The following is a 23,993-nucleotide window of genomic DNA, read 5'->3' as shown; positions in this document are numbered from 1 at the left end:
CAGTGCCTTTACTTTCAGGCTGATACCTGGGATGGCAGGAATGACGTATGAGGAGAGATTGGGTCGATTGGGCTTGTACTTGCTGGAGTTTAGAAGAATGAGAGGGGATCTCATTGAAACTTATAAAATTCTGACAGGACTGGCCAGACTAGATGCAGGAAGAATGTTCCCGATGGTCAGGGAGTCCAGAACCAGCGGTCACAGTCTAGGACAGAAATGAGGAAGAATTTCTTCACCCAGAGAGTGGTGAAACCTGTGGAATTCTCTACCACAGAAGGCAGTAGAGGCCAATTCATTAAATATATTCAAGAAGGAGTTGTATATATTTCTCAAGGCTAAAAGGATCAAGGGGTATGGGGAGAAAGCAGGGACCGGGTACTGAATTTGGATGATCAGCCATGATCGCATTGAATGGCAGAGCAGGCTTGAGGGGCCGAATGGCCTACTCCTGCTCCTATCTTCTATGTTTCTATGTTTCAAGCCATTGAGAGAGCTGGAGATTTCTTTTTATGAATTTAATTGTGTTGCAGATGTCAGTTGATTTATTCTGTTTTAATTACTATTTAGTACAAGAAAATTAATTATTTCAAATGGAAGAGTAGAATCTCCATGACTGAGATTTTTTGTCTCATTCTAAAATGCATTATGGTCTTCTATTTTCTGGGTCTCATTCTTATCACTCCCATCCACAATTATTTTTATTTCAATAATGAAAAGGAAGTCTTTAGAAAACAGGAGTTCTCAATTATTGGCATTTAGAAATATATGTCTCAATAAGTCAAGCTCTGACAGTCCAAGTTCCCAAGCGAGTGAGCAGTCGGTGCTCTAACCAGCATGCTACACCTTTAGGATCTGCCTTAATATTCTTTTGGGTACAGCAGTGCTGGTTACTTCCGCAGCAGTGCTGGTTACTTCCGCAGCAGTCCAAGCATCTTGTATTCAGGAGTGTGCCTGTACTGCCTCGTATCTAATTATACGCTAGCATAACCCAGGGGTGTAGCATCAGAACCCTTGAGATCTGAACTGAATATCATGTCTTTCGCATGTACCCACACATGCATAACTCCAATCTTTCCAAAGATTTGCTATGAAACATTTTAGTGAGACACGGGCAGATGCGAATTGTTAAACTGCTTTATTTTACAGGCAGCAAGTGCGCATATAGAGGAACTGGTGTAATTAAATATCAACTTGATTCAACAAATCCTCCTCGGGATAAGAAAAATAATAGAATTACACCACCCCATTCCTATTGGAGTCTCGCTTAAGCTTTCTTGGCCAGTCTTTTGATCCTGACCCGCTCTGGGTTTGAGGTGACGGAGTGTCTGCTCGCTGGGCCAGGCTTCCTCCCCAGACCTGGCTGGCTGACTGAATAACTGACCACCCTTGTTGCTACTTTGTCCTTTCCTTCCTCCCCCCCCCCCCCCGCCCCCCGCCCCCTGTATTCACAACAAGCAGGAGGGTGCTTCCTCTGACCTCACCAGTAGGCCAGTCAATAAAACCAGTTAACTCTCCTCCTTTTCTCAATATTAAGTAGCCATTATGTCTTAAAGAGCCTGGGATGAGTCAACTGATTCTCACTGTCTCTGTTTGAAATAGACTGTGAGCTATTACATTCCACGAAGTGGCTAGTCTAGCTTTAATACACATCCTCAAATGCCTGCAGTTTGCAGCTTTTTAAAAAAAAATCTATTTGTTTTAAAACACAGCACTTAAACATAACTCATTCCTAAAATCCTCTCTGTGAAGAAAAATAAATCAAAATTCCTGAAATGTGACACCGAGGTTTAAGAAACAACCAAGAAACTTGTAGAGCCAGGGCAACAATTGAAGTGGGTTTCCACAACCCACCGGACAAGGGGTAGCTAAAGCTAGGCAGGGTTCCCATTCCTAATCTCTATCCAGTGAACCTTGCTCGAAAATGTACATATGGATGCTGTGGTGTATGTAACCTGTTCCACCTTAAGAGAACTTAAGCCTGTTCCACCTTAAGAGATATACTACTTTCTCTGGCTGCTGTATACGTAATACCGGTGGTGACCACCGGTATATAAGTACTGTGTAGTGATATTGCTGTTAGTATAGCCCTGACCTCCAACTAGTAAAGACCTGTTGAAACGTTATTCTTGTAGTCTGTGTCAGTAATTACTCTTAAATACAACTAGAACACACAGACTTAACAGATGCCAAGTGAGACAGGATTGTCTTGGCCAATATACCCACGATTGTACAGCATACCAACTCATAGTCTAGCATCAGTCATGAAAAACAACCGCTTCCTCAATGTACCAGAGGATTGCCTCAGGAATTGGAGAGAACATTAACAGCAAAAGGAAAAGCACAGTAAAAATGAAAATAAATGAATAGGCATGAAGAATGTAACAAAAAGGTATGGTTTCACCACGGAATTAAACTCTCTATCTAAACATCAAACACACAAATAATTTTATAGCTATACTAGTAGTAACTCCTCTGGCATTGCTTACCCTGAGGCACAGGCAGAGGAGGAGCAGTGGATTGTGTAATGAAGCATCTATTGGTGTATTTATATTAGTGTGATTTGTTTTACAATCTTTATTTAATCTGCACTGCGGTTCTGTACTCCCATCAGAAACATCAGACACACTAATTGATCTTATAGCAGCAAATTACTCACCAGCTAGTCCCTCATTTTCATAAACACTTCCATTTTTCCATATAACTGACATTCCAAATATTTATGAAACACAATACTGCCATTTTTTGCTTTTCATCACATGGTTAATTCTATGCAGGAAAATAGTTATATTTAGTGTTCTAATCCCCAAACGTTCTTTTACAGCTTAAGCTTAGAAATAGGTGCACTTGAAACACATCGCTTTCAATAATCTGATGAAAATTTATTAACGAACAATGGACCTCCTGTAGCTGAGTGTTCTGCTTGCAAAGAAGGCTGGGAAACTAGTAATCTCACACATGCAAAAGATGGGAGACATTGTGACTGCATGCAAGTGCGCCACTGAGAGGCAAAGAGGAGCAGCAAGGGCCTTTACCTCTCAGATTGTGCGGTGCAGAGACAAGAAATACACCAGGACAGGGCATAGCTCCAAGTTACTTGACTGGAACAGAAGGCAATCTCAAGGTCCAGAGACAGGATAGCTATGCAAGAGAAGATTGCTGGAGGTTGTGACAAACACTGTGTAGAACTTTTAACTTGTGTTTTGAATTTCTAGAAATAGATTGCAAGGGGTTAATACTCAAGGCGACAAAGTATTTCTCAACAGAAGTGCCATTACCTCTGATTTCTAAAGCCAAAACAATGGGCTGCCCGAGTTGTTAACTGTTTAATTAATTAGAACAATTGGGCAGGATTTTCATTGGGCCATGGAGGCGTGTGGGGGGTTAAAATCCCGAAATCGGGGGGGGGGGGCACGAACCCATCCCGCCCCCATGCCAGTTTCAAAGGAGGCGGGTACCCACCCCGCACTGGGACCCGCCTCCCCGAGGCGGGAAGGGGATTAGTGCCTGTTAACAGGCAGTTTTTAGCCTAATCCCTATTTTTAATGTTGACGTGTGGGATTCCCGACGGCTCCAAACCACGCCAAGTTAGAGGAGGCGGACCCTCGGGATGAAGGGCTTGGAGGGGTCGGGATGTCCGGTGTTCAGGTTAGTGATGGGTGCATGAGTGCAAAGAAGTGTGTTTGGTGTGTGTAAAGTATTTAAAGAAGTTTTACATACCTTTACAGCCTTCCTTCCTTCAGGTCTCGGGAGTCCCTCATCTCACCGGCACAGAAAGCAGAATGGCTGCGAGCTGTCAAAAATTGCAGCATTCAGCTTTCTGTTCCGGGGAGATCTCTAAATCAGCCTGAGAGGAAGGAATTAACTTAGAATACAAATTGTCAGTGTTTGACAGCTTCAAACAGCTGTGAAACACTGATATTTCATCTGTCAAAAGGTCTTGACAGATGAAATATCAATCTGTGACGTCACCTGTTGCCGGGTGGCCCCAAATTGGCTTGCTGAGCCCGCTGGGCGGGCTCAACAAGGTCAATCAAGTCAAAATCGCATGGGTTGGCTAGAACTCAATGGAAGCAGGACTACAACCCCGAAAGTTGTAGTCCCGCCTCCAACACAACTCCTCAATGAAAATCCAGTCCATTACATTCAATCACAAAATTCTTTGCCATTGTCAAAGGTTGGTTATCCATTGACTATCAATGGATGTATCATGATTAATAATTGAGATGCAGTTAGATATTGTCTTATGTTTCTACATAACTTCAAAAGGGTTTGGTAATATGCCTCTGGTAAGCTTGCCTGAGAAAGGAGCCGATAGTCAGGGTCAGTTCTTCAACCAGAGAATTTGGTGTTCAATGTTTCGTGCAAGGCAGAAGAGTTAAAATTGTTTCCAAACAGTAGTCTATTTCATGTCAGAAGAAGCGAGTTTCTAATTTAAAGTCAACGCGTAAAGAGAAAATGAGTAGCATCTTTGTATTTATATATCATGGGGAAGAGAGAAATCCATGGTTCACTACTTGACACAGTTTACTGTTAATTCACCTGTATTTTGTAAATAAAACCATTTGTTTGTTCAGAGTTTGAGTCTCAGTCTGCCAAGAGTGTACATTCAGTCCATGTTCTGAAGAGGAGATGATCATGTGACACACTCCTGTAGCTGATGTTACAAAGTAGGGTTCTTTGTTACAATCCCTGGGTTATGCTATCGTTAACCTAGCTATTGGGCAGAAAAAAGGTGCAATCTGGATCATAGGGGACACAAAGGTCCACTTATGGGAGAACCAGAGCAAATATTGAGCATAAAAACCCAAAACATAATAGGAGGTATTAGAAGATGGAATGGGTATATTTTCTGGCTTTTTTCCCCCCCTCAGAACTGCGGAAATTAAGATGGGTTTATGTTACCAATGTTATTTCTAGAAACACATAGGCCCGTAATTTCCGATAGGAGGCTTCCTGCGTGCGGATGCCTCCTATCGGAAAAAAATCTACGCCCTCACCCGAGGGCTCCCGCGGTCCGGACACTTCCGCTCCTGGGCCTCTCCACAGTCGAAATGCGCAAGGCCCACGTATCCCAGGGGCACATGCAGTTTGCAAGTGTCCCTGGTATCACATGGGCCAGGCGAGCCAATGAAAGAAGGGAATCCCACTTCATACTTTTGACAGATAGACCGGTCAGAAGTATGAATGGGGATCGTTGAAAAAAGATACTGAAACATTAAATACATTTTTAAAAAACCATCACGAGTTAAAATTACATTAAATATTTTAAACAAAAATTTAATTTTTTGAAAAAAAATAATCTTACCTTTTTTTTTATTTTTACTTTTTTAAACTCTTATGCTGGTAAAAGCGGGCCTTACTGTTTTTACCAGGTGTAAGATTTCTAAGGGTTTTCAGCGGGCGGAGGTTCTGCAGAAAGCGGAACTCTCCCCCCCACATAGGCGCTTCTCCAGGGCAGGCGTCCGATCTGTCAAGAGCACTCTTGACAGATTGGAAGTGCCAATTTTCAGCGCATGCGCTTCACATGCCTGAAACCGGCATTTCCGATGTCCCTATGGATGCGTACACAGCTAATACACACCCGTAGGCATCGGAAAATACAGGCCATCGTGAGTAGGGAAAAATATGGTAGCTCAACAAACTTTGGGGAAAAAAAATCAAGAATATGGTTGGTTCCTTTTCTTGCGAATTGGATTTTTTTTTTTTTTAACAATAGTGAAGTACACTGCATTTAAATGTTCTAATTTTAGTAGCTTTTTAGTAAATGTGAAATCAGCATGATTCACAGCTTCTGTCAGACACCTTCTCCGCATCCCACAGGTATGTTGAACACTTTCTCTGCACCGCACCATACAGACATTTCAGGCACTGGCCCCACACCCTATGAAGAGGTTGGAAACTTTTCTCACCCTATAGGCAAGTGGGTCACATGCATACACTTCATCTAGACTCACCTTTTGTTTCTGAACTTGTCCCATTACCATCTCCTTTTGCCTTGCACCATCATCCCTTTTGTCTCTTAATCTCTCCTGCCTTCCATCCCATCACAGACCTTCCCTTTTGTTCTTTCCTCCCCTCCCCCCTCTCTACATCTCCAACTTTTTCCAGTTCTGACGCAGGGTCATCGACCTGAAACGTTAACTGGTTCTCTCTCTACAGATGCTGCCTGACCTGCTGAGTATTTCCAGCATTTTCTGTTTTTATTTTACACACTGTAACTGTTCTGTTACTCAAAGTTATTTAACAAATGGACATAACTGATGATAATGATGTAAGCAAAATTGCATGTCCAATCATTTGTTTTCAGACTTATGACATTTATAGTTTACATAAGGCTACAATCATACAGGTCATCAATACTTCAGCTTCAACTCAATTGCTGTCTGACAGACTACCAAAACCCATCCCCAGGAATTGTAGTGCAGCCTACACTGCAAAAAGGGGCTGCATGCATTTCTACTGCAGTTTTTCTCCCAACAGCTTACCTGGCTACAGACTGTATCACCTTTGAGGACGTGTCTTTCAGGTTGTCCTTTAAGTTGCTGAAGAGTCGTCCAGCTCCTCCTTTTACCATATCCAGCAGCCCTCCTCCAAAGGTGGGTTCCATATCTGGAGAAGAGGTACCTAGTAAAACAGCAAATGGATTACAATAATATCGCAAGTTAAAAATCCAGTTCTGGCAATACAGGTAAATCCCAAGTTATTACAAGGAAGTTAAAAGAATTTCTTCATACAGATGACAGTTAGAATTTGGAATTTCTTGCCACAAACTAGTGTTGAAGCAGAATCCACAAATTCCTTTAAAAGGGAATTAACAGTTGTTTGGCAAAGTGGGGAACAAGCAGGAGAATGGGATTAGTCTAGGCAACTGATGAAGAAAAACACAGGCCTGTTTGTGTGTTGTAATATTCTATGATGAATGACAGAGGTGAAAGAAAAAAAAAACCAGAATCAGTAAAAATGTTGAAAGAGAAAAATAAAAGAAAATATATACTTTCCTAAAAAACTGGGAAATTTAAGGAATCCTAACTATCAGGAATAATAGCCTCGAAAGATTTAGCTTCTATATTTCTTTTTTAAATACTGTTTTTTCAAAGCCGTCAACAATAGCATTTCTTATTCATTACAATACCTTTTTAATTAAGAACAGAATAATTTATCAAGATATATATGCCCTTCAGCAGCAGCTGAGCTACCACTCCGAAGGTATAAAGCATTACCTTATTTATGCAACAATTTAACATAAGCTCTGAGCTATGGATTTCCTTTGAATATTTCACAGCATCCACATAGTCTATTAAATACTGCATGTACTTAAGGCCCAGTCTTCTATACTAAAATCTGAGGGGGCACTGGGTGGTGCAATGGATTACAGTCATGTCCTTTCACCTCTCCAACCGGCGTTCAAATACATTCCAGTCTGCTAAGATAAAGGATTCCCCCTGCAGGCTGAAAGGGCTCCAAGTGAAATAAGTTTGTGACAATCTGAAACGAATGCATGGTGGGTCATCAATTTTACAGTGCACAACTGCTTGTCATAGAAAAATAAAGGGAATCATGGAATTGGAGTCCAAAAATCAGCAGTTACAAATCCCATAATCTAATGTAATTAAAAAGAATTAGACTGATTGTCACTATAAACCAAACGACCAGTTATAAATGGGCAAAATTGCAGAATGTGATCACAGAATCCAATATAATAACTGAATTTGACTTATTCAGTCACTAAATCAATGACCCTGCTAGAGTAGTTAAATTTTATTTTTTTTAAATTAAAACATTGAGAAAATTAAATATTCAGTGCTCCACTTGCGTGGAAGTACTACCTTGACTGGTTATCAAAAGGTGCTAATTGTAGCTGGCATGACAATGCAATAGCACGAACATGCAGAATAGTCACGAAAATCATGACTTTAATCAATGTGAATTCACAGCACAATAAAAAACGGCAAACATTCTTATCTTACTACCCACGCGACAGACACTTACTCAAATGACACATCCCCAGGCTTTCGACACAATTAGCTACCAACTCCAAATTTCAAATACAAGCACATCATATAATCAGAGAAACTTACAGCACAGAAGGAGGCCATTTGGCCCATCATACCTGTGCTGGCTCTTTGAAAGCGCAGTTGTGCTTAGTCCCAAATCCCCGCTTTTTGTCCGTAACACTAAGTTCCTCATCCTCAAGTACCTGTCCAACTCCCTTTTTAAATTATTTATGGAATCAACTTCCACCATCTTTTCAGGTAAAGCATCCAGATCACCACAACTCCAAGTGAAAACCTCTCTCCTCATCTCCCCTCTAGATCTTTTGCTGATATTAAATCTATGACCTCTAGTTATTGACCCACTCACCAGGGGGAAGTGTTTTTCTCTATCTACTCTATCAAAACCTCTCATCTTGAAAACCTCCACTTTGTCACCTCTTAACCTTCTCTGTTACAAGCAGAACAGACCGACTTTTCCAACACCTCCTCCTAACTGAACTCCCTCATCTCTGGCAACATATCCTGGTAAACCTCCTCTGAACCCTTTCTAGGGCCTTTACAGCTTTCCGGCAATGTCGTGCCCAGAATTATCCACAATACTCCAGCTGAGGCCTAACCAGTGATTTATAAAGTTCTAGCATGATCTCTTTGCTTTTATATTCTATGCCCCTATTTATAAACCCAAGTAACCCGTATGCTTATCAACTTGCCCTGCCACCTTTAAGGATGTGTGTATATGTACACCAAGATCTCTCTGCTCATCTACACTTTTCAAATTGTGCCATTTATAGCACACTGTCTTTCCATATTAGTCCCCCCAAAGTGCATCACCTCACACTTCTCTGCATTGAACTCCATCTGCCATGCTTCTGCCCATTTCACCATCCTGTCTCTGTCATCCTGAAGCTTATAACTATTCTCATCACTACCTATTACGTTGCCAAGTTTCATATCATCTGCAAACTGTATAATGCTGCTCCCTACACCAGAGTCTAGGTCATTTCTAATAATTCAAGAGAGTAATGGACCCAAAACTAACCCTTGGGGAACACCGCTGCAAACCACCATCTGAAAAACATCCTGCTTCCTGTCAATGAGCCAATTCCGTATCCATACCACCACTTTCCCCTTAATTCCATGGGCTTCCATCTTCTTAACAAGCCTCCTTTGTGGTACTTCGTCAAATGCCTTCCAAAAGTCCATATATACAATATCTACTGCACTACCTTGATCAGCCTTCTCTGTTATCTCAAAGAATTCAATCAAGTTAGTCAGACACGATTTGCCTTTAACAAATCCATGCTGGCTCTCCTTGATTAACCCATGCCTGTCCAAATGAAAGTTTATTTTGTCCCCGATAATGGTTTCCAATAACTTCCCCACCATCGAGGTTAGGCTGACTGCCATGTAGTTTCCTGGTTTATTGCTCTCCCCTTTCTTGAATAGTGGTATAACATTAGCAACCCACCAGTCCTCCGGCACTACTCCTGTATCCAAATGCTGAAAAATTTCCAAATTAAGTACCATATGAAAACTAAGAAATTAGCAACTAAAATCTTCAATTAATCTGTATAGATTAGGAAGGGGATTGGAAGCTTTTCAGATAAATGTGGGCAGAGGCGGGGAAATAATCCACAAGCACTATTATATGTCTGTGCTGCTGGGAATGTAGAAAATATCATCTGTGGAAAGCAGCTGCTCAGATTCAGAATTTGCAAAGAGAAAGGCAGAAAGAAAGGAAGGAAGGGAGAAAGAGAGAGAGAGAAAGAGAGAGAAAAAAAGAGAGAAAGAGAGAAAGAAAGAGAGAGAAAGAGAGAGAGAGAAAGAGACTTGCATTTATAAAGCACCTTTCACAACCTCAGGACATCCCAAAGCACTTTACAATCAATGAAGTATTTTAAAGCGTAGTCACTGTTGTAATGTAGGAAATATGGCAGCCAATTTGCACACAGCAAGGTCCCACAAACAGCAATGTGATAATGACCAGATAATCTATGCTTTTTTTTTTAAATAAGTGATACTGGTTGAGGGATAAATATTGGCCAGGACAGCGGGGAGAACTTCCTGCTCTTTGAAATAATGCCATGGGATCTTTTATGCCCACCTGAGGGCAGAGGGGGTGGTCTTGGTTTAACGTCTCAGCCAAATGACAGTACCTCCGACAGTGCAACACTCACTCGGCACTGCACTGGAGCGTCAGCCTAGATTATGTGCTCAAGTCTCTGGAGTGGCACTTGAACCCACAACCTTTTGACTCAGAGGCGAGGGTGCTACCACTGAGCCACAGCTAAGTTCAGCTAAATAACATATTACATAGAATTTACAGCTCAGAATCAGGCCATTCAGCCCAAATGGGCTATGCTAGTGTTTATGCTCCACATGTGCCTCCTCCCACCATGCTTCATCTAACCCCATTAACATATCTTTCTGTTCCTTTCTCCCTCATGAGCTTATCTAGCTTCCCCTTAAACACATCTATGCTATTTGCCTCAACTACTCCTTGTGGTAGTGAGCTCTGCATTCTAACCACTCTGCACACTAACCAAAGAAGTTTCTCCTGAATTCCTTATTTATTATATTTATGACCCCTAGTTCTGGTCTCCCCTACAACCGGAAACAACATCTCTATGTTTACCTACAAAACCCTTTCATAGTCTTAAAGACCGCTCAATCTTCTCTTCTCTAGAGAAAAGACCACCTTCTCCAGTGCCTCTATATCCTTTTTATAATAGAGGTCAGAACTGTGCACAGTACTCAAAGTGTGGTCTAACCAAAGTTCTATACATGTTTAACATAACTTCTTTACTTTTCAATTCTATCCCTCTAGAAATTAACCCCAGTGCTTTGTTTACTTTTTTATGGCTTTATTAACCTGCGTCGCCAGTTTTAGTGATTTATGTATCTGTACCCAAAGATCCCTCTGTTTCTATACCATATTTAGATACTTGTGCTGTCTCTCCCTCTAACTTAACCTTACTGTATGTACATAACCTACTTATATATGTATAACTTACCTGTTAGGGCCGTTGCCCCTTTAACTCACCGTTTAGGGCCATTGCCCCTTTAAGACGCGCCTTAGCGTGCTGACGTCACGTCACGTACGACGTGACGTGCGTGAGGCGGCTGCCGGCCCGACTCGGCTCTCCAGAAAGGCTGCCGGCACAGCCCAGCCCAGCGTCTTCGGCCGCATCGATCAGCCGCCGAGAGCGCCGCTATCTTCCGCTCCCGCGGCAAGCACCGGCCCAGCCTGGCCTCCAGCTCCTGCTCCCGACCTAGGCCCCAACGGCCAGCGACGCAACTACCGGCAAACGCGACGACGTCACGACCCCGAGCGTGATGAGGTCACCACGCTCCCCACGGCACTGCAAGTTCATTCCTCGTGGAGCTGCCGCCGGAACAAGACCTGCGCCACGGTGCTCCTCGGTTGTATTGTCCCCATGCTTCAGTCTTGGAAATTGTTTGTCTGTGAGTACTTAGAATGCTATAGACGATTAGCGTACACTGCATGTTGTAGAAAATGTTTAGTTGTAACTTTCTCTGTCTAGCTGGTTAACTAGCAGCCGTATTTGATACACTATGTACAGGGCTAATTTAAAGAGAATGCCTTCCAGCTTGCTAAATGTAATTCGTTGCCAGATGTACCGTGTTGCCCAGGCGTACCTAAATTTGTGTATACATATCAATTATGCGTCTGTATACTAATGTGTCCTTCCATTTCTGTGTTGTATTTCAGTTTTACAGTAAGAATCTTTCAGTAAAGCGTTACAAGAAAAGTCAAGCCTTGTGATTTTATTGGAAGATATCGAGTTGTTCGCTATCTGTCTAGCTCTGCATAGGATCGCGTTGCGAGGGCAGAACAATACTTATTTTCCAAGCAGTATGTGGCCTCCTTATTCTTCCTACCAAAATGTACCACCTCACACTTATCTATATTGAAGTTCATTTGCGAATCGCACGCCCATACTCAAGTTTATTAATGTCTTCCTGTGCTTGGTCACAGTCCTCCTCTGTACTAACTACACCCCACGTAAACCAAAAGCAAAGTAAGAGTAGATGCTGAAAATCTGAAACAAAAATAAAAAATGCTGGAAATAATTAAGTCAGCATTAAGTCAGCATTAGCGGAGAGAACTGATGAGTTAATATTTCAGGCTCACCTCCAAAAAGTTAACTTACCTGTTCTCTCCACAGATGCTGCCTGATCTGCCGAGTGTTCCCTATATTTTCTGTTTTTGTTTCAGGGAGATAATATGGAATTTTACTCTGCTATCTTAGCACAGAAGGGGGGAATTTTTGCAGAACTTTCCCTGAGATGAAATGGGCGAGACAGGTTCTTTGATAAGGAAGATTGTACATTGTCAGCTGAAGAAGCAGACTTCCATTTTGGAATGGTCATTTCTCATTCTTCTTTACATACTTATGAAACATGATGAATAGAATGAGAAAATGTGCATGTAATATATCGGAGTACAAGTTGAACTTTGACAAGTTTACTGCCGTCTTCAGGTATAGTATCCTAATAATGTTTCTGTTTTACAGGAAAATTAAGAACACCAGTATTTATTTGGAGAATAGACATCAGACAGTCATAATTAGTCTGCTTTTTACCCTTTCAAGAGGATAGCAATGTTGTGCAATGGCAGTGAGGAGATGCAGGTTCAATTCCCCCATGCTGCTGAGGTCCTGAATTTATTGGTGAGAAGCTGTCAAGAAGAGTGTAGGAAATAGTCATTCTCCTCTTAATGACCAACAACTTGCATGTATATAATGCCTTTAACGTAGAAAAGCGTCCCTGTTCAAAAGTAATATTGGTAGAAACGGGGATGTTGTTGCCTGCCATTTCAGCCAATGGAGATGAATAGTCCACCAAGATCAAAGCTAGTGTTGAAATGGAGGACTCATACACAATTGAATAAAAACAGAGCACATCTTTAATACTCAAGTTAGTCAGTAACGGAGCATTTAATTAAAATGTTTAATTATTTTCTCTTCATCAAATTAAACATTTTCTTGACTCTTAAAATATGTATAAAAAGTTGCACCTAAAGATCAGTTATCTTGTTCCTTAGCATGGAGGAAAAAGTGTCATTTTGAAAAATGGACCTTTCTCCTCTTCCTTCATACACTGCAATAACCCAAAAGTAATGATGTCAGTTTGTACTGGCACACTGGAACATGTGCACACACAAATTTAGACGAAAACTACCAAAAGTAATCTATATAAACATGTCAAAAATGGTCCTTTTCACCATGGACGTCTAATTCCTCTACACCTTCAACCCCACCAGGATGGCCTGAGGGCCCTCCGCTTCTTTCCTGAACGGAGGCCGAGCCAGTCCCATTCACCACCACCCTCTTCCGCCTGGTTAAAATTGTTCTTGCATTGAACAGCTTCTCCTTTAACTTCACTCGCATCCTCCAAATAAAAGGGGCTGTTATGGGAACCCATATGGTCCTAGCTATGCCTGCCTTTTCGTGTGATATGTGGAACATTGTTTCAGTCCTACTCTTCTGCTCTCCCTCACCTCTTTTTCCGGTACATTGATGACTATCGGTGCGGTTTCCTGCTCTCGTCCCAAACTGGAAAATTTCAACAACTTTGCTTCAATTTCCACCGTTCCCTCGCCTTCACATGGTCCATTTCCAACTCTTCCCTTCCTCGACTTCTCTATCTCCATTTCTGGGGATAAGCCAGCAACTAATATAACCACTGACTCCCACAGCTACCTTGATTACAGTTCCTCCCACCCTGCTTCCTGTAAGGACGCCAACTTCCATACCAGTGCTGTCTTCCTTTTTCCTCAACCGAGGATTCTCCTCCACCGTGGTTGACAGCGTCCTCAACCGTATCCGTCCCATTTCTTGCACTTCTGCTCTCACCCCTTTCCCTCCCTCCCTCCCAGAACCACAATAGGGTTCCCCTTGTCTTCACCTTCCACCCCACAAGCTGCCACATTCAACGGATCATCCTCCACCATTTCCGCCAGCGTGATGCCATCACCAAACACATCTTCACCTCCCCCCCCCCCCCGCCCCCCCGCCTCCATTCCCTCACGACACCCTGGTCCACTCTTCTATCATCCTCCCCTTCCCACAGCACCTTCCCGTGCAAGTGCAGGAGATGCAACACCTGCCCTTTTACCTCCACCCTTTCCACTGTCTAAGGCCCCAAACGCCCCTTCCAGGTGAAACAGCGATTTACTTGTACTTCTTTCAATTTAGTATACTGTATTCGCTGCTCATGATGCGGTCTCCTCTACATCCGGGAGACCAAACGCAGATTGGGTGATCGCTTTGCGGAACACCTCCATTCAGTCCGCAAGCTTCCGGTCACTTGTCATTTTAATTCTCCTCTGCGCGCCCTCTCTGTCCTTGGCCTCCTACACTGTTCTAATGAAGCTCAATGCAAGCTCAAGGAACAGCACTTCATTTTTCGATTAATCACTTTATAGCCTTCCGGACTCAACATTGACTTGAACAATCTCAGATCATAACCACTGCTCCCATTTTTTCGGAGAGCAGCTATTGGTAATGATCTGCTATTGCCATTTACACCTCCTCTAAACCCATCTTTTCTTTACTTGTTCTATTACCATCTCCTTTAGCCTTTCACCATCATCCCTTTTGTCATTTAATCTCTCCTGCCTTCCACACTATCACAGACCTTCCCTTTTGTTCTTTCCTCCCTTCCCCTGCCTCTGTACTTGCATAAAACCGGTTACATCTCTAACTTTTTGTAGTACTGATGAAAGTTCATCGACCTGAAACGTCAACTCTGTTTCTCTCAGATGCTGCCCAACCTGCTGAGTATTCCCAGCATTTTCTGTTTTATTTCAGATTTCCAGCATCCAGTGTTTTACTTTGGTGTTGATAATGGTCTGTAAGATCACCATTAAGCTCAATAAGTGGCTGCCTAACCAAGTATCAGAGGGTGTCAATCAGGAAGTGTAAATTCTACACGTGTTGGCTTGCTAAGTGTTTCAGTGAAACTATTGACAACCATTCGCACGCCCCCACCACCCCCACCCCACCCTGCAAAGGTATGTGATTAAAATTAACAAACTGGGTGGAAAGTCAGAGGTAGTCCAGCATTCCATCGCTCCAAGTTTCAGTGTCTTGTCACATTCCCAAGACTGCCCCTAGAGCAAGACATGTTTTGAGACTCGAGACCGAGTAGAATCGTGTCCTGTTGAGCTGGCAGAGAATTGACAGCACTAAATATCAAACTCCCACCTGAAATTTGGAATAAGCGCTGTTTATTATGAAACACTAATTTTAATCACTTATTTGCAAACATAACGATATGAATAGCAAACAGTCACATCATTTGCATGCGATTATATGACATAAATGATGTGCACTCTTCTTTTCCAAAGAAAAAGGCAACAGTCCTTTAAGCTAACATGACCTACGTGGCCACTGCCTATGGTGTCACTGAAACGTTTGAAAGCAAATTACCCATTAACTTGGCTTAATTGGTAACTCTGTCGCTCTTAGCCAGGAGGTTGTGGGTTTAAACCTCATACCAGAGTTTCAATTTATAAATCGAGGCTCACACTACTTAGGAGGCACTGCATTGTTGAAGGCATTGTCCTTCAGACAAGGCACAGACCCACTTCCCCTCACACTGGTGCAGTATTCTCGAATCCTTCTTCTTCTTAGGCAGTCCCTCGGAACCGAGGATGACTTGCTTCCACATTAAAAATTAGTTTGCAGGTGACTGATGAGTCCAATGCGGAACCTACAGTCTCTGTCACAGGTGGGGCAGGCGGTGGTTGAAGGGGCGGGTGGGGTGCTTGGGTTGACGTGCGCTCCTTGCGCTTGCTCCCGGCGAAGAGACTCGAGGTGTTCGGCGCCTTCCCGGATGCTTCTCCTCCACTTTGTGCGGTCTTGAGCCAGGGATTCCCAGGTGTCGGTGGGGATGTTACACTTTTTCAAGGAGGCTTTGAGGGTGTCCTTGAAGCGTTTCCTCTGCCCACCTGGGGCTCTCTTGCCGTGCCGGAGCTCCGAGTAGAGCACTTGTTTTGGGAGTCTTGTATCGGGCATGAGGACAATGTGACCCGTCCATTGGAACTGATCGAGTGTGGTCAAAGTTTCGATGCTGTGGATGTTGGCCTGAGCAAGAACACAGACATCGGTGCACCTATCCTGCCAATGGATTTGCAGGATCTCAAATAGTCCTCAAACAAGACACAGTTTGGGCACATCACCCAACTAGGATGCTATTTGTGAAAATATTAGGCAACTTGAATCAACAAGCAAATGAAGAACACAAAACATTGCCTTAATAATGCTGGAAGCTACATTACAGGGAGCTATGTACATGTAGTCTCAAGATATGACAAATAATCGTTTATTTATGCCACCTACATACAGCAAATCCCACTAAACTTGAAAAGCCACATTTAAAATCAGTTATACAGAATGATTTATTCTCAGAGCTATACGGCATATAGCATGAAATTCTCCAACCAAAACTTTCTCTCCATAATAATTTAAACAGTTTCTCAGGAGCACTGAAGAAAAGCTCTATTCTTAACCAATCGCACAAAAAAACATGCAAAAGGTTATCAAGTCTAGTCAAAAGAATGCTTAGCAAGGAGACTAAAAGTCAGTTTGTCTGTAAAGGTTATGCAGTTGTCCATCACTCTGATTCAAAACAAGGTAATTGAATACAATTAAATCCAACTCCTTTAAATAAAACAAAGAAATATATGTGTATATAAATATAGATCAGATCAGTGATACAAACTTGCAGCACTCTGAGGCAGTCAACAGCTAGGGTGGAAGGAAGAACCAGAGGAGTCACTTGTCATTTCAGTGCTATTTGATACAAGTTGCCTCATCACATTGAGTTTAATGAAGCAGGAGATGGGTGAATATATTTGAATAAAGGTGATGCCCCTTTAAAACACAGTTTGGCCTAAATATCCTGCTGACGATCAGAGTTTTTACTGTAGGACAAAGCTCAGCCATGCCAACACACTTCTCTGAAATATTTATACAAGAGCAGAATTTCACTAGCATATGAAATGCTTTTAACCAACCAAAATAGCCAATTTTCCCTCTTCACACACCTAAAGGTATATTTAAAATGTATTTTCACAGTAAAGGGTGATGCAGTGGGTTAGCAGAGACCTTTCATTGAAACCTGATTTTCATTATAGACTAACAGACTGAACACCTGTCCATTCTCCTGACTAGAAGGGCCTTACATGAAATGAGATTGGACAGCCTCAACCTACATCCGAATGGGCATGACCCACAGCACAAACTAATTTGCCAATCTCATTGGCAAGGGTGACACAGATATCCATACTGGTGCAGTTCTAAAGTTGGGACGAAGGCAAGTTGTCAGAGCAGAGGGGAGTAACCTTTTACACTGAAGCTGATTATGCTACACCTGAACTGGGAAGGTGTGCTGCCGATAATTAATGTTATCAACATTTCAACATCTCTTACCTTCACAAAGAAAAATTCACAAAAATAAATACGCAAGTAAATGTTAAAGCAGACTTCTGCCCTAATCAAGATGAAAAAACTCCTTCAATCAAGAAATTGCGACGACTGGAAAGGTCAACTTGCAAGAACAATGGCCTTACTGCAAACCTTACCAATGTGATTCTCCAGATTGTTTAGTTTATCATCCCACCCCAGGTTTGTGTGCGGAGATATTCTCAGAGTTCTTTACACCAGAGGTAACACTTCAACCCCCCATTATTAAATACCAAAGATCAATTACAAAGCTGCAATTTAGTAGAGGGGATCAGAAGGCATCATAAAGTAGTTAGAAGCATGTCATCTAATAACTCTCTTCCAAGATTCATGTTGGCCCGGGTTTTGCATTAGAAATAACAGCGAGGCTATCAGCGCTGACCGTTATTAAGGAGTAAATCGGACAGCAACTTCCAGCATCTGCACATGCAGTTAAACATGGAAATCAGGAAGTTGCTGTCTGAGTTGCCCGGCTCCTCCACAAGCTTCGCTGCAACAGTACCTCGCCAAGAGACTCAGCCATTCACATACATGGAACGGGTGTGAAGTTGCGGTACTTACATGATAGACACCCATTAAACACGGCAGAAAGAGATAGGGCTTGCCCATTCAAGTGTAAATGAATTTTTTTTAATGCTGTAAGAAGTCCTAATTACTGACAAACAACCTCTCTGGCACTGAAAATTTACTTTTAAAAGTGTGGCGTCTCATTCCTTCATATTTTAATTCATTTATGGAGATTTAAAAAAATTGAAACATAAATAAAACTTTATTTTACTTTTTTCTTTGTCTCTTATCTCTCTCTCACTCTCTTAATCCCAGCTTTCTTTCCCTCTCTATTTTGCTTTCTGTACATGATTTTCCATTGAATTTAATATTCTAATTTACACTTCCTGGTTTAGACTGCGAGTCTCAGAGAGGATTCTTCAATCTGATTGGTTAAGGAGACACACCGCTGCTTTCCCTGTTCACACAGGTCCAAGGTCTCCTGTAGAGGGTGCCGCGCTGTTTTGGATTTCTAATCACCTCATATTCTAGTGCAAAAACCCATGGAAAGTCTGTGGGCAGGTGTAAGTGTAATGAACGGCTAGTGCCGTTCATTCGCCGTGGACACAAAATCCGGGCCAATATAATATACATTGTAAACATGATAGTTGTATTCAGTTTTTGGTTGACTAACACTGCCAGTGGGTTCACAATATGGATGCCAATAGTGCATGGACCTTGTAATGACATTTTCCATGATTCTCCAGTAATGCTATCACAATCTTGCAGGCAGATTTATGAATTATAGCCTTTGTCTGCAGCTCTGAAGTGTACAATTACCCTTCATTTCAATACTATGAAACTTACCTTGCATGGCTAACCTTCACTTGAGCAACTATCAGAGCTGCCAAAATGAGACAATGTCAGAAGGGAGATTTATGATCACAATTAGCGAGGCAAATTGCAAAGCCCACTTGAAGTGTGGAGCGGTGTTTACTTTAAGCATGATAGGCATCAAAAGGCTTCAAAATAAATCACACTGCTTAATTAAATGCATGAACACCATTCCTAATGACAGCACTTTGGTAACTTAACAGATAGCTACCATATCTACCAATGACCAGTTCAAGTGAGTCATTCACTCATCTTAACCAATCTACAGATACACGAGCTCCCCAATAGGCCCACAATATTTGTGTGGTTTATCATGCGGTCCAAAATGTTTTTATTGATCAAGGTTGAGTTTAAAGCAAACTACATGTTGCTGATATTACAGATGTTTATGGCCAAGCCCAAAAAAAATAAATGGAGGTCTAAAAATTGTAAAATATTTAAAATCAACTTCAAGCAATGTTACCAATTTCTACTGTCCCAAAATGAGACAGCGCAGACATAATTATTCAATTTACCTTTAAAAAAATAAAGAGTTCTAAATCTCATCAGAGTCCCTCAGATGTCAGAAAATCACTTGTGCAGTGGTGCTTTGATTACAGCCAGGTCCAGCAGATGAAGCTAAGAATACAAGAAAATATGGAACGTAGCAAAGCCATTCAGCCCATCAAACCCTCTCCTTCTACAGACCATGTACAATCTATATTGAAATCTACCCAACATATTTAAAATCGAGGGAAAGTTTTAAAAAGTCTCCCGATTCACTCCAGTCTCCTTCCGCTTCCCCGCATCCCCCTCCTTCTCCCGCCCCCAACAACCATGGAAGGCAATCAAATGAAACTTCATATCTAAACTTAAACCTGCATTATTAATTTCTGAGCGGGGTCTTCCAGTGTGAAGATGCGTCTACGATCCAACAGCTGTGGAACGGTATTGCTCCAATTTATTATGGCATTACTTTTATCTATATCCGTGCTCTGCTGAGCTCCTGTTCACCATCCCCCTACAACTCAAAAGAATTGGGAATTTGGAATAGGCGAAATCAAACCTGGATCCCACGGAGCATTTGGTCATCTCAGCCTATGTTTATCTTTGTAACCTTTAATTTCATTCTCAAACAGGTGTTTACCCAGCTGCTTGGTGAAGGAATTAACCAATACAGCACACTGTGCTCGTGCCTATTTGCATATCCATTACACTGCAGCAAAAGAAAATATATTTTCTGATCTGAATTTTGGACCCATGCCCAATACAGTCGCACTTAGTCAAGTATCTTGTTTCCATCAATATCATCCAAGCCTCTCAGCATTTTTACAAAGTTTGGAGGTGAAATTCCCTCTAATCATTTTAAATGAACTATCAGCAATAGTACAACACAGGATTTTGTACTCAGAGGTTTTGATGTTGACAGGAAGAATTTCATTTCCAAAATCTTTTGTTACGAGGCTTATTTAGCACCTTTGTAGCAATATGCCATAGGAAAACGTATTATACACCACCCGGACTTACAAATCCATCTCCATTCCTTCATCGTCGCTGGGTCAAAATCCTGGAACTCCCTCCCGCACAGCACTGTGGGAGTACCTTCACCACACGGACTGCAGCGGTTCAAACTTGGAAATGTAGTAAACAATGAGGAAGATAGTAAAAGACTTCAGGATGACAGACAGACTGGCGAAGTGGGCAGACACATGGCAGACGAAATTTAACAGAACTGTGAAGCGATGCATTTTGGTAGGAAGAATGAGGAGAGGCAATATGAACTAAATGTTATCATTTTAAAGCGGGTGCAGGAACAGAGAGACCTGGGGGTGTATGTACACAAATCTTTGAAGGTGGCAGGACAAATTGAGAAGGCTTTTTTAAAAAAAGTATATAGGATCCTTGGCTTTATTAATAGGAATACAGTACACGAGCAAGGACATTATGCCAAATCTTTATAAAACATTAGTTAGGCCTTAGCTGAAGTATTGTATGCAATTCTGGACACCACATTTTAGGAAGGATGTCAAGGCCTTGGAGATTTACTAGGCTGGTACTGGGGATGAGGGACCTCAGTTGTGTGGAGAGACTGGAAAAGCTGGTATTGTTAGAGCATAGAAGCTTAAGAGATTTGCTAGAGGCGTTCAAAATCATGAATGGTTTTGAGAGAGTAACCAAGGAGAAACCGTTTCAAGTGGCAGGAGGGTCGGTAACCAGAGGACATGATTTAAGGTGATTGGCAAAAAAAAGAGGCGACATGAGGAAACTTCTTTTTTTTTTTTTTTTTAAAGTGAGTTTTGGAGGTCTGGAATGCACTGCCTGAAAGGGCGGTGGAAGCAGATTCAAAAGTAACATTCAAAAGAGAATTGGATAAATACGAGAAGGGAAAAAAAATTACAGGGCTATGGGAAAAGAGCAGGGGAGTGGGATTAATTGGATAGCTCCACCAAAGTAGATTCTCAGTGCGAGAATCGGCGGGAATCGCGGGCTGAGCGGCTGTATAAAGGCTCCAGAGACCAGGTAAGGCCTACCAATCTCCAATCTTGGAACTCGGAGGGAAGGAGAGAGGTAAAAAGTAATCCAAGTGTGACGTCACCAGAAAGCGGGTAAGTGATTGGTTGGTAAGTATTTCTCCCTTTTTAAGCTTAAATCTCTTTGGTTTATAGTTTCTAAGGTGTGATATTCACCATCTAGAATCGGGGCAGAGGGCATTTAAGAATAATATTAATAAATTTAATTAATTACATAGAATGGGAGATCAGGTGATGTGTTGCTGCTGCAATATGTGGGAGCTGGTGGACACCATTGATGCTCACGGTGATCACATTTGCAGTAAGTGTTGGCTGCTTGAGGAATTCCAGCTCCGTGTGGAAGAGCTGGAGTCCGAGCTTCAAACACTGAGACACATCAGGGAGGGGGAGAGTTACCTGGACTCTGTGTATCACGAGGTATTCACACCAATTAGATTAATTAATTCAGATGTAGTCCGTGGCCAGGGTCAGGATGGTGTGACTAGAAGTGAGGCAGGTACGGGGATCCAGGAGGTAGTGTTGGAGGAGCCGCACCCTTGCACGTGTCCAACAGGTTCGAGGCTCTTACTCCCTGTGAGGATGGGAACAGGGACTGCGGGGAGGATGAGCAACCTGGCCACAGCACCGTGGAGCGGGGGGCCATTCAAGTGGGGGGGGGGGAGTTAAAAGAAATGTTGTAGTGGTAGGGGATAGTATCGTCAGGGGATAGATAGAGTTCTCTGCAGCCGAGAGCGAGAGTCCCGAAGGCTGTGTTGCCTGCCCGGTGCCAGGGTTAAGGACATCTCCTCTGGACTGGAGAGAAACTTGGAGTGGGAGGGGGAGGATCCAGTTGTCGTGGTCCATGTTGGTACCAACAACATAGATAGGACAAGGAAGGAGGTTCTGCTGAGGGAGTTTGAGCAGCTAGGGGCCAAATTAAAAAGCAGAACCACAAGGGTAATAATCTCTGGATTATTACCTGAGCCACGAGCGAATTTGGCTAGGACAAATAAAATTAGAGAGTTAAATGCGTGGCTCAAAGACTGGTGTGGGAGAAATGGGTTTTGCTTCCTGGGACACTGGCACCAGGAGGGAGCTGTTCCGTTGGGACGGGCTTCACTTGGCCAGTGCTGGGACTAGAGTCCTGGTGGATCATATAACTAGGGCTGTAGAGAGGGCTTTAAACTAACTAGTGGGGGGGGGGGGGGGGGGGTGGGGGGGGGAGGTTCCTCGAGAGCAAATAATAAAAATGACAACAGAGAAGGTCATAGACTTAGGTAGCAGTGGGGAAGTTAAAAACCAGAGCGTGTCAGGAAGGGCCAGAAGGTATGGAGTAAAAGGTAAAGTAATAAAAAGGGCAAAAGCAGGAACTAAGTGTCACAAAACATCTTTGAAAGTTCTCTATCTGAATGCACGTAGCATTCGTAACAAAATAGACGAGTTAACGGCACAAATAACTACATATGGGTATGATCTTGTGGTCATTACAGAAACATGGCTGCAGGGTGACAATGCCTGGGAATTAAACATACCAGGTTATTTAACGATCAGGAAGGACGGGGAGGTGGGGTGGCTATGTTAATAAAGGAAGGAATCACTGTAATACAGAGAAATTATATTGGGTCAAAAGATCAGAATAATGAAACAGTTTGGGTGGAGGTAAGGAATAATAAGGGGAAAAAAACACTCGTGGGCGTAGTCTATAGGCCTCCGAACAGTGGCAACTCTGTTGGACGGAGTATCAATCAGGAAATAGTTGAGGCTTGTAATAAAGGGAACATCTATAATTATGGGGGATTTTAACTATCATATTAATTGGACAAATCAAATTGGGCAGGGCTGCCTTGAGGATGAGTTCATTGAGTGTATTAGGGATGGGTTTCTTGAGCAGTATGTAACTGAACCGACCAGGGGGCAAGCAACCTTAGATCTGGTCCTGTGTAACGAGACAGGATTAATTAAAAATGTCCTAGTAAAGGATCCCCTTGGAATGAGTGACCATAACATGGTTGAATTCCATATTCAATTAGAGGGTGAGAAGGTTGGATCTCAAACAAGCATGCTAAGCTTGAATAAAGGAGACTATGAAGGTATGAGAGCGGAATTGATTAGAGTGGATTGGGAAAATAGATTAAAGGGTAAGACGATACATGATCAGTGGTGTACATTTAAGGAGTTATTTTATAACTTCCAAAAAATATATATTCCACTGAGAAGAAAAGGGTGTAAAAGAAGACAGCCATCCGTGGCTAAGTAAAGAAATTAAGGATAGTATTCGACTAAAAACAAGGGCATATAAGGTAGCCAAATCTAGTGGGAGGATAGAGGATTGGGAAAACTTTAAAAGACAGCAAAAAATAACAGAAAGATTGATTAAGAAAGGGAAGATAGATTATGAAAGTAAATTAGCAAAAAATATAAAAACAGATAGTAAGAGTTTTTATAGTTATATAAAAAGAAAAAGGGTGGCTAAAGTAAATGTTGGTCCCTTAAAGGATGAGACCGGGAAATTAATGGTGGGAAATATGGAGATGGCAAAAACACTGAATGAATATTTTATATCAGTCTTTACAGTAGAAGACACTAAGAATATCCCAACACTGGACAAACAGTGGGCTAAAGGGGGGGGGAGGAGC

At 42.2% G+C, this 23,993-nt stretch overlaps 1 protein-coding gene across 2 annotated transcripts in view; it reads right to left on the bottom strand.

The window, feature by feature from the left end:
- Positions 1–23,993, bottom strand: part of dnajc6 (DnaJ (Hsp40) homolog, subfamily C, member 6) — a 167,277-nt gene that overhangs the window by 85,066 nt on the left and 58,218 nt on the right. For both annotated transcript variants that reach the window (XM_085982706.1, XM_085982705.1), the window contains one exon: positions 6,486–6,624. In XM_085982706.1, coding sequence (XP_085838832.1) covers positions 6,486–6,624 — 139 coding nt within the window. The remainder of the gene's footprint in view (positions 1–6,485; positions 6,625–23,993) is intronic.

This window comes from Somniosus microcephalus, chromosome 3 (assembly GCF_052327205.1).
Source record: "Somniosus microcephalus isolate GS21.2 chromosome 3, FLI_Smic_1.0, whole genome shotgun sequence".
Classification (NCBI taxonomy): Eukaryota; Metazoa; Chordata; class Chondrichthyes; order Squaliformes; family Somniosidae; genus Somniosus; species Somniosus microcephalus.
Note: the sequence above shows the minus strand (reverse complement) of the source record. Positions and strands in the feature narration are given on the sequence as shown.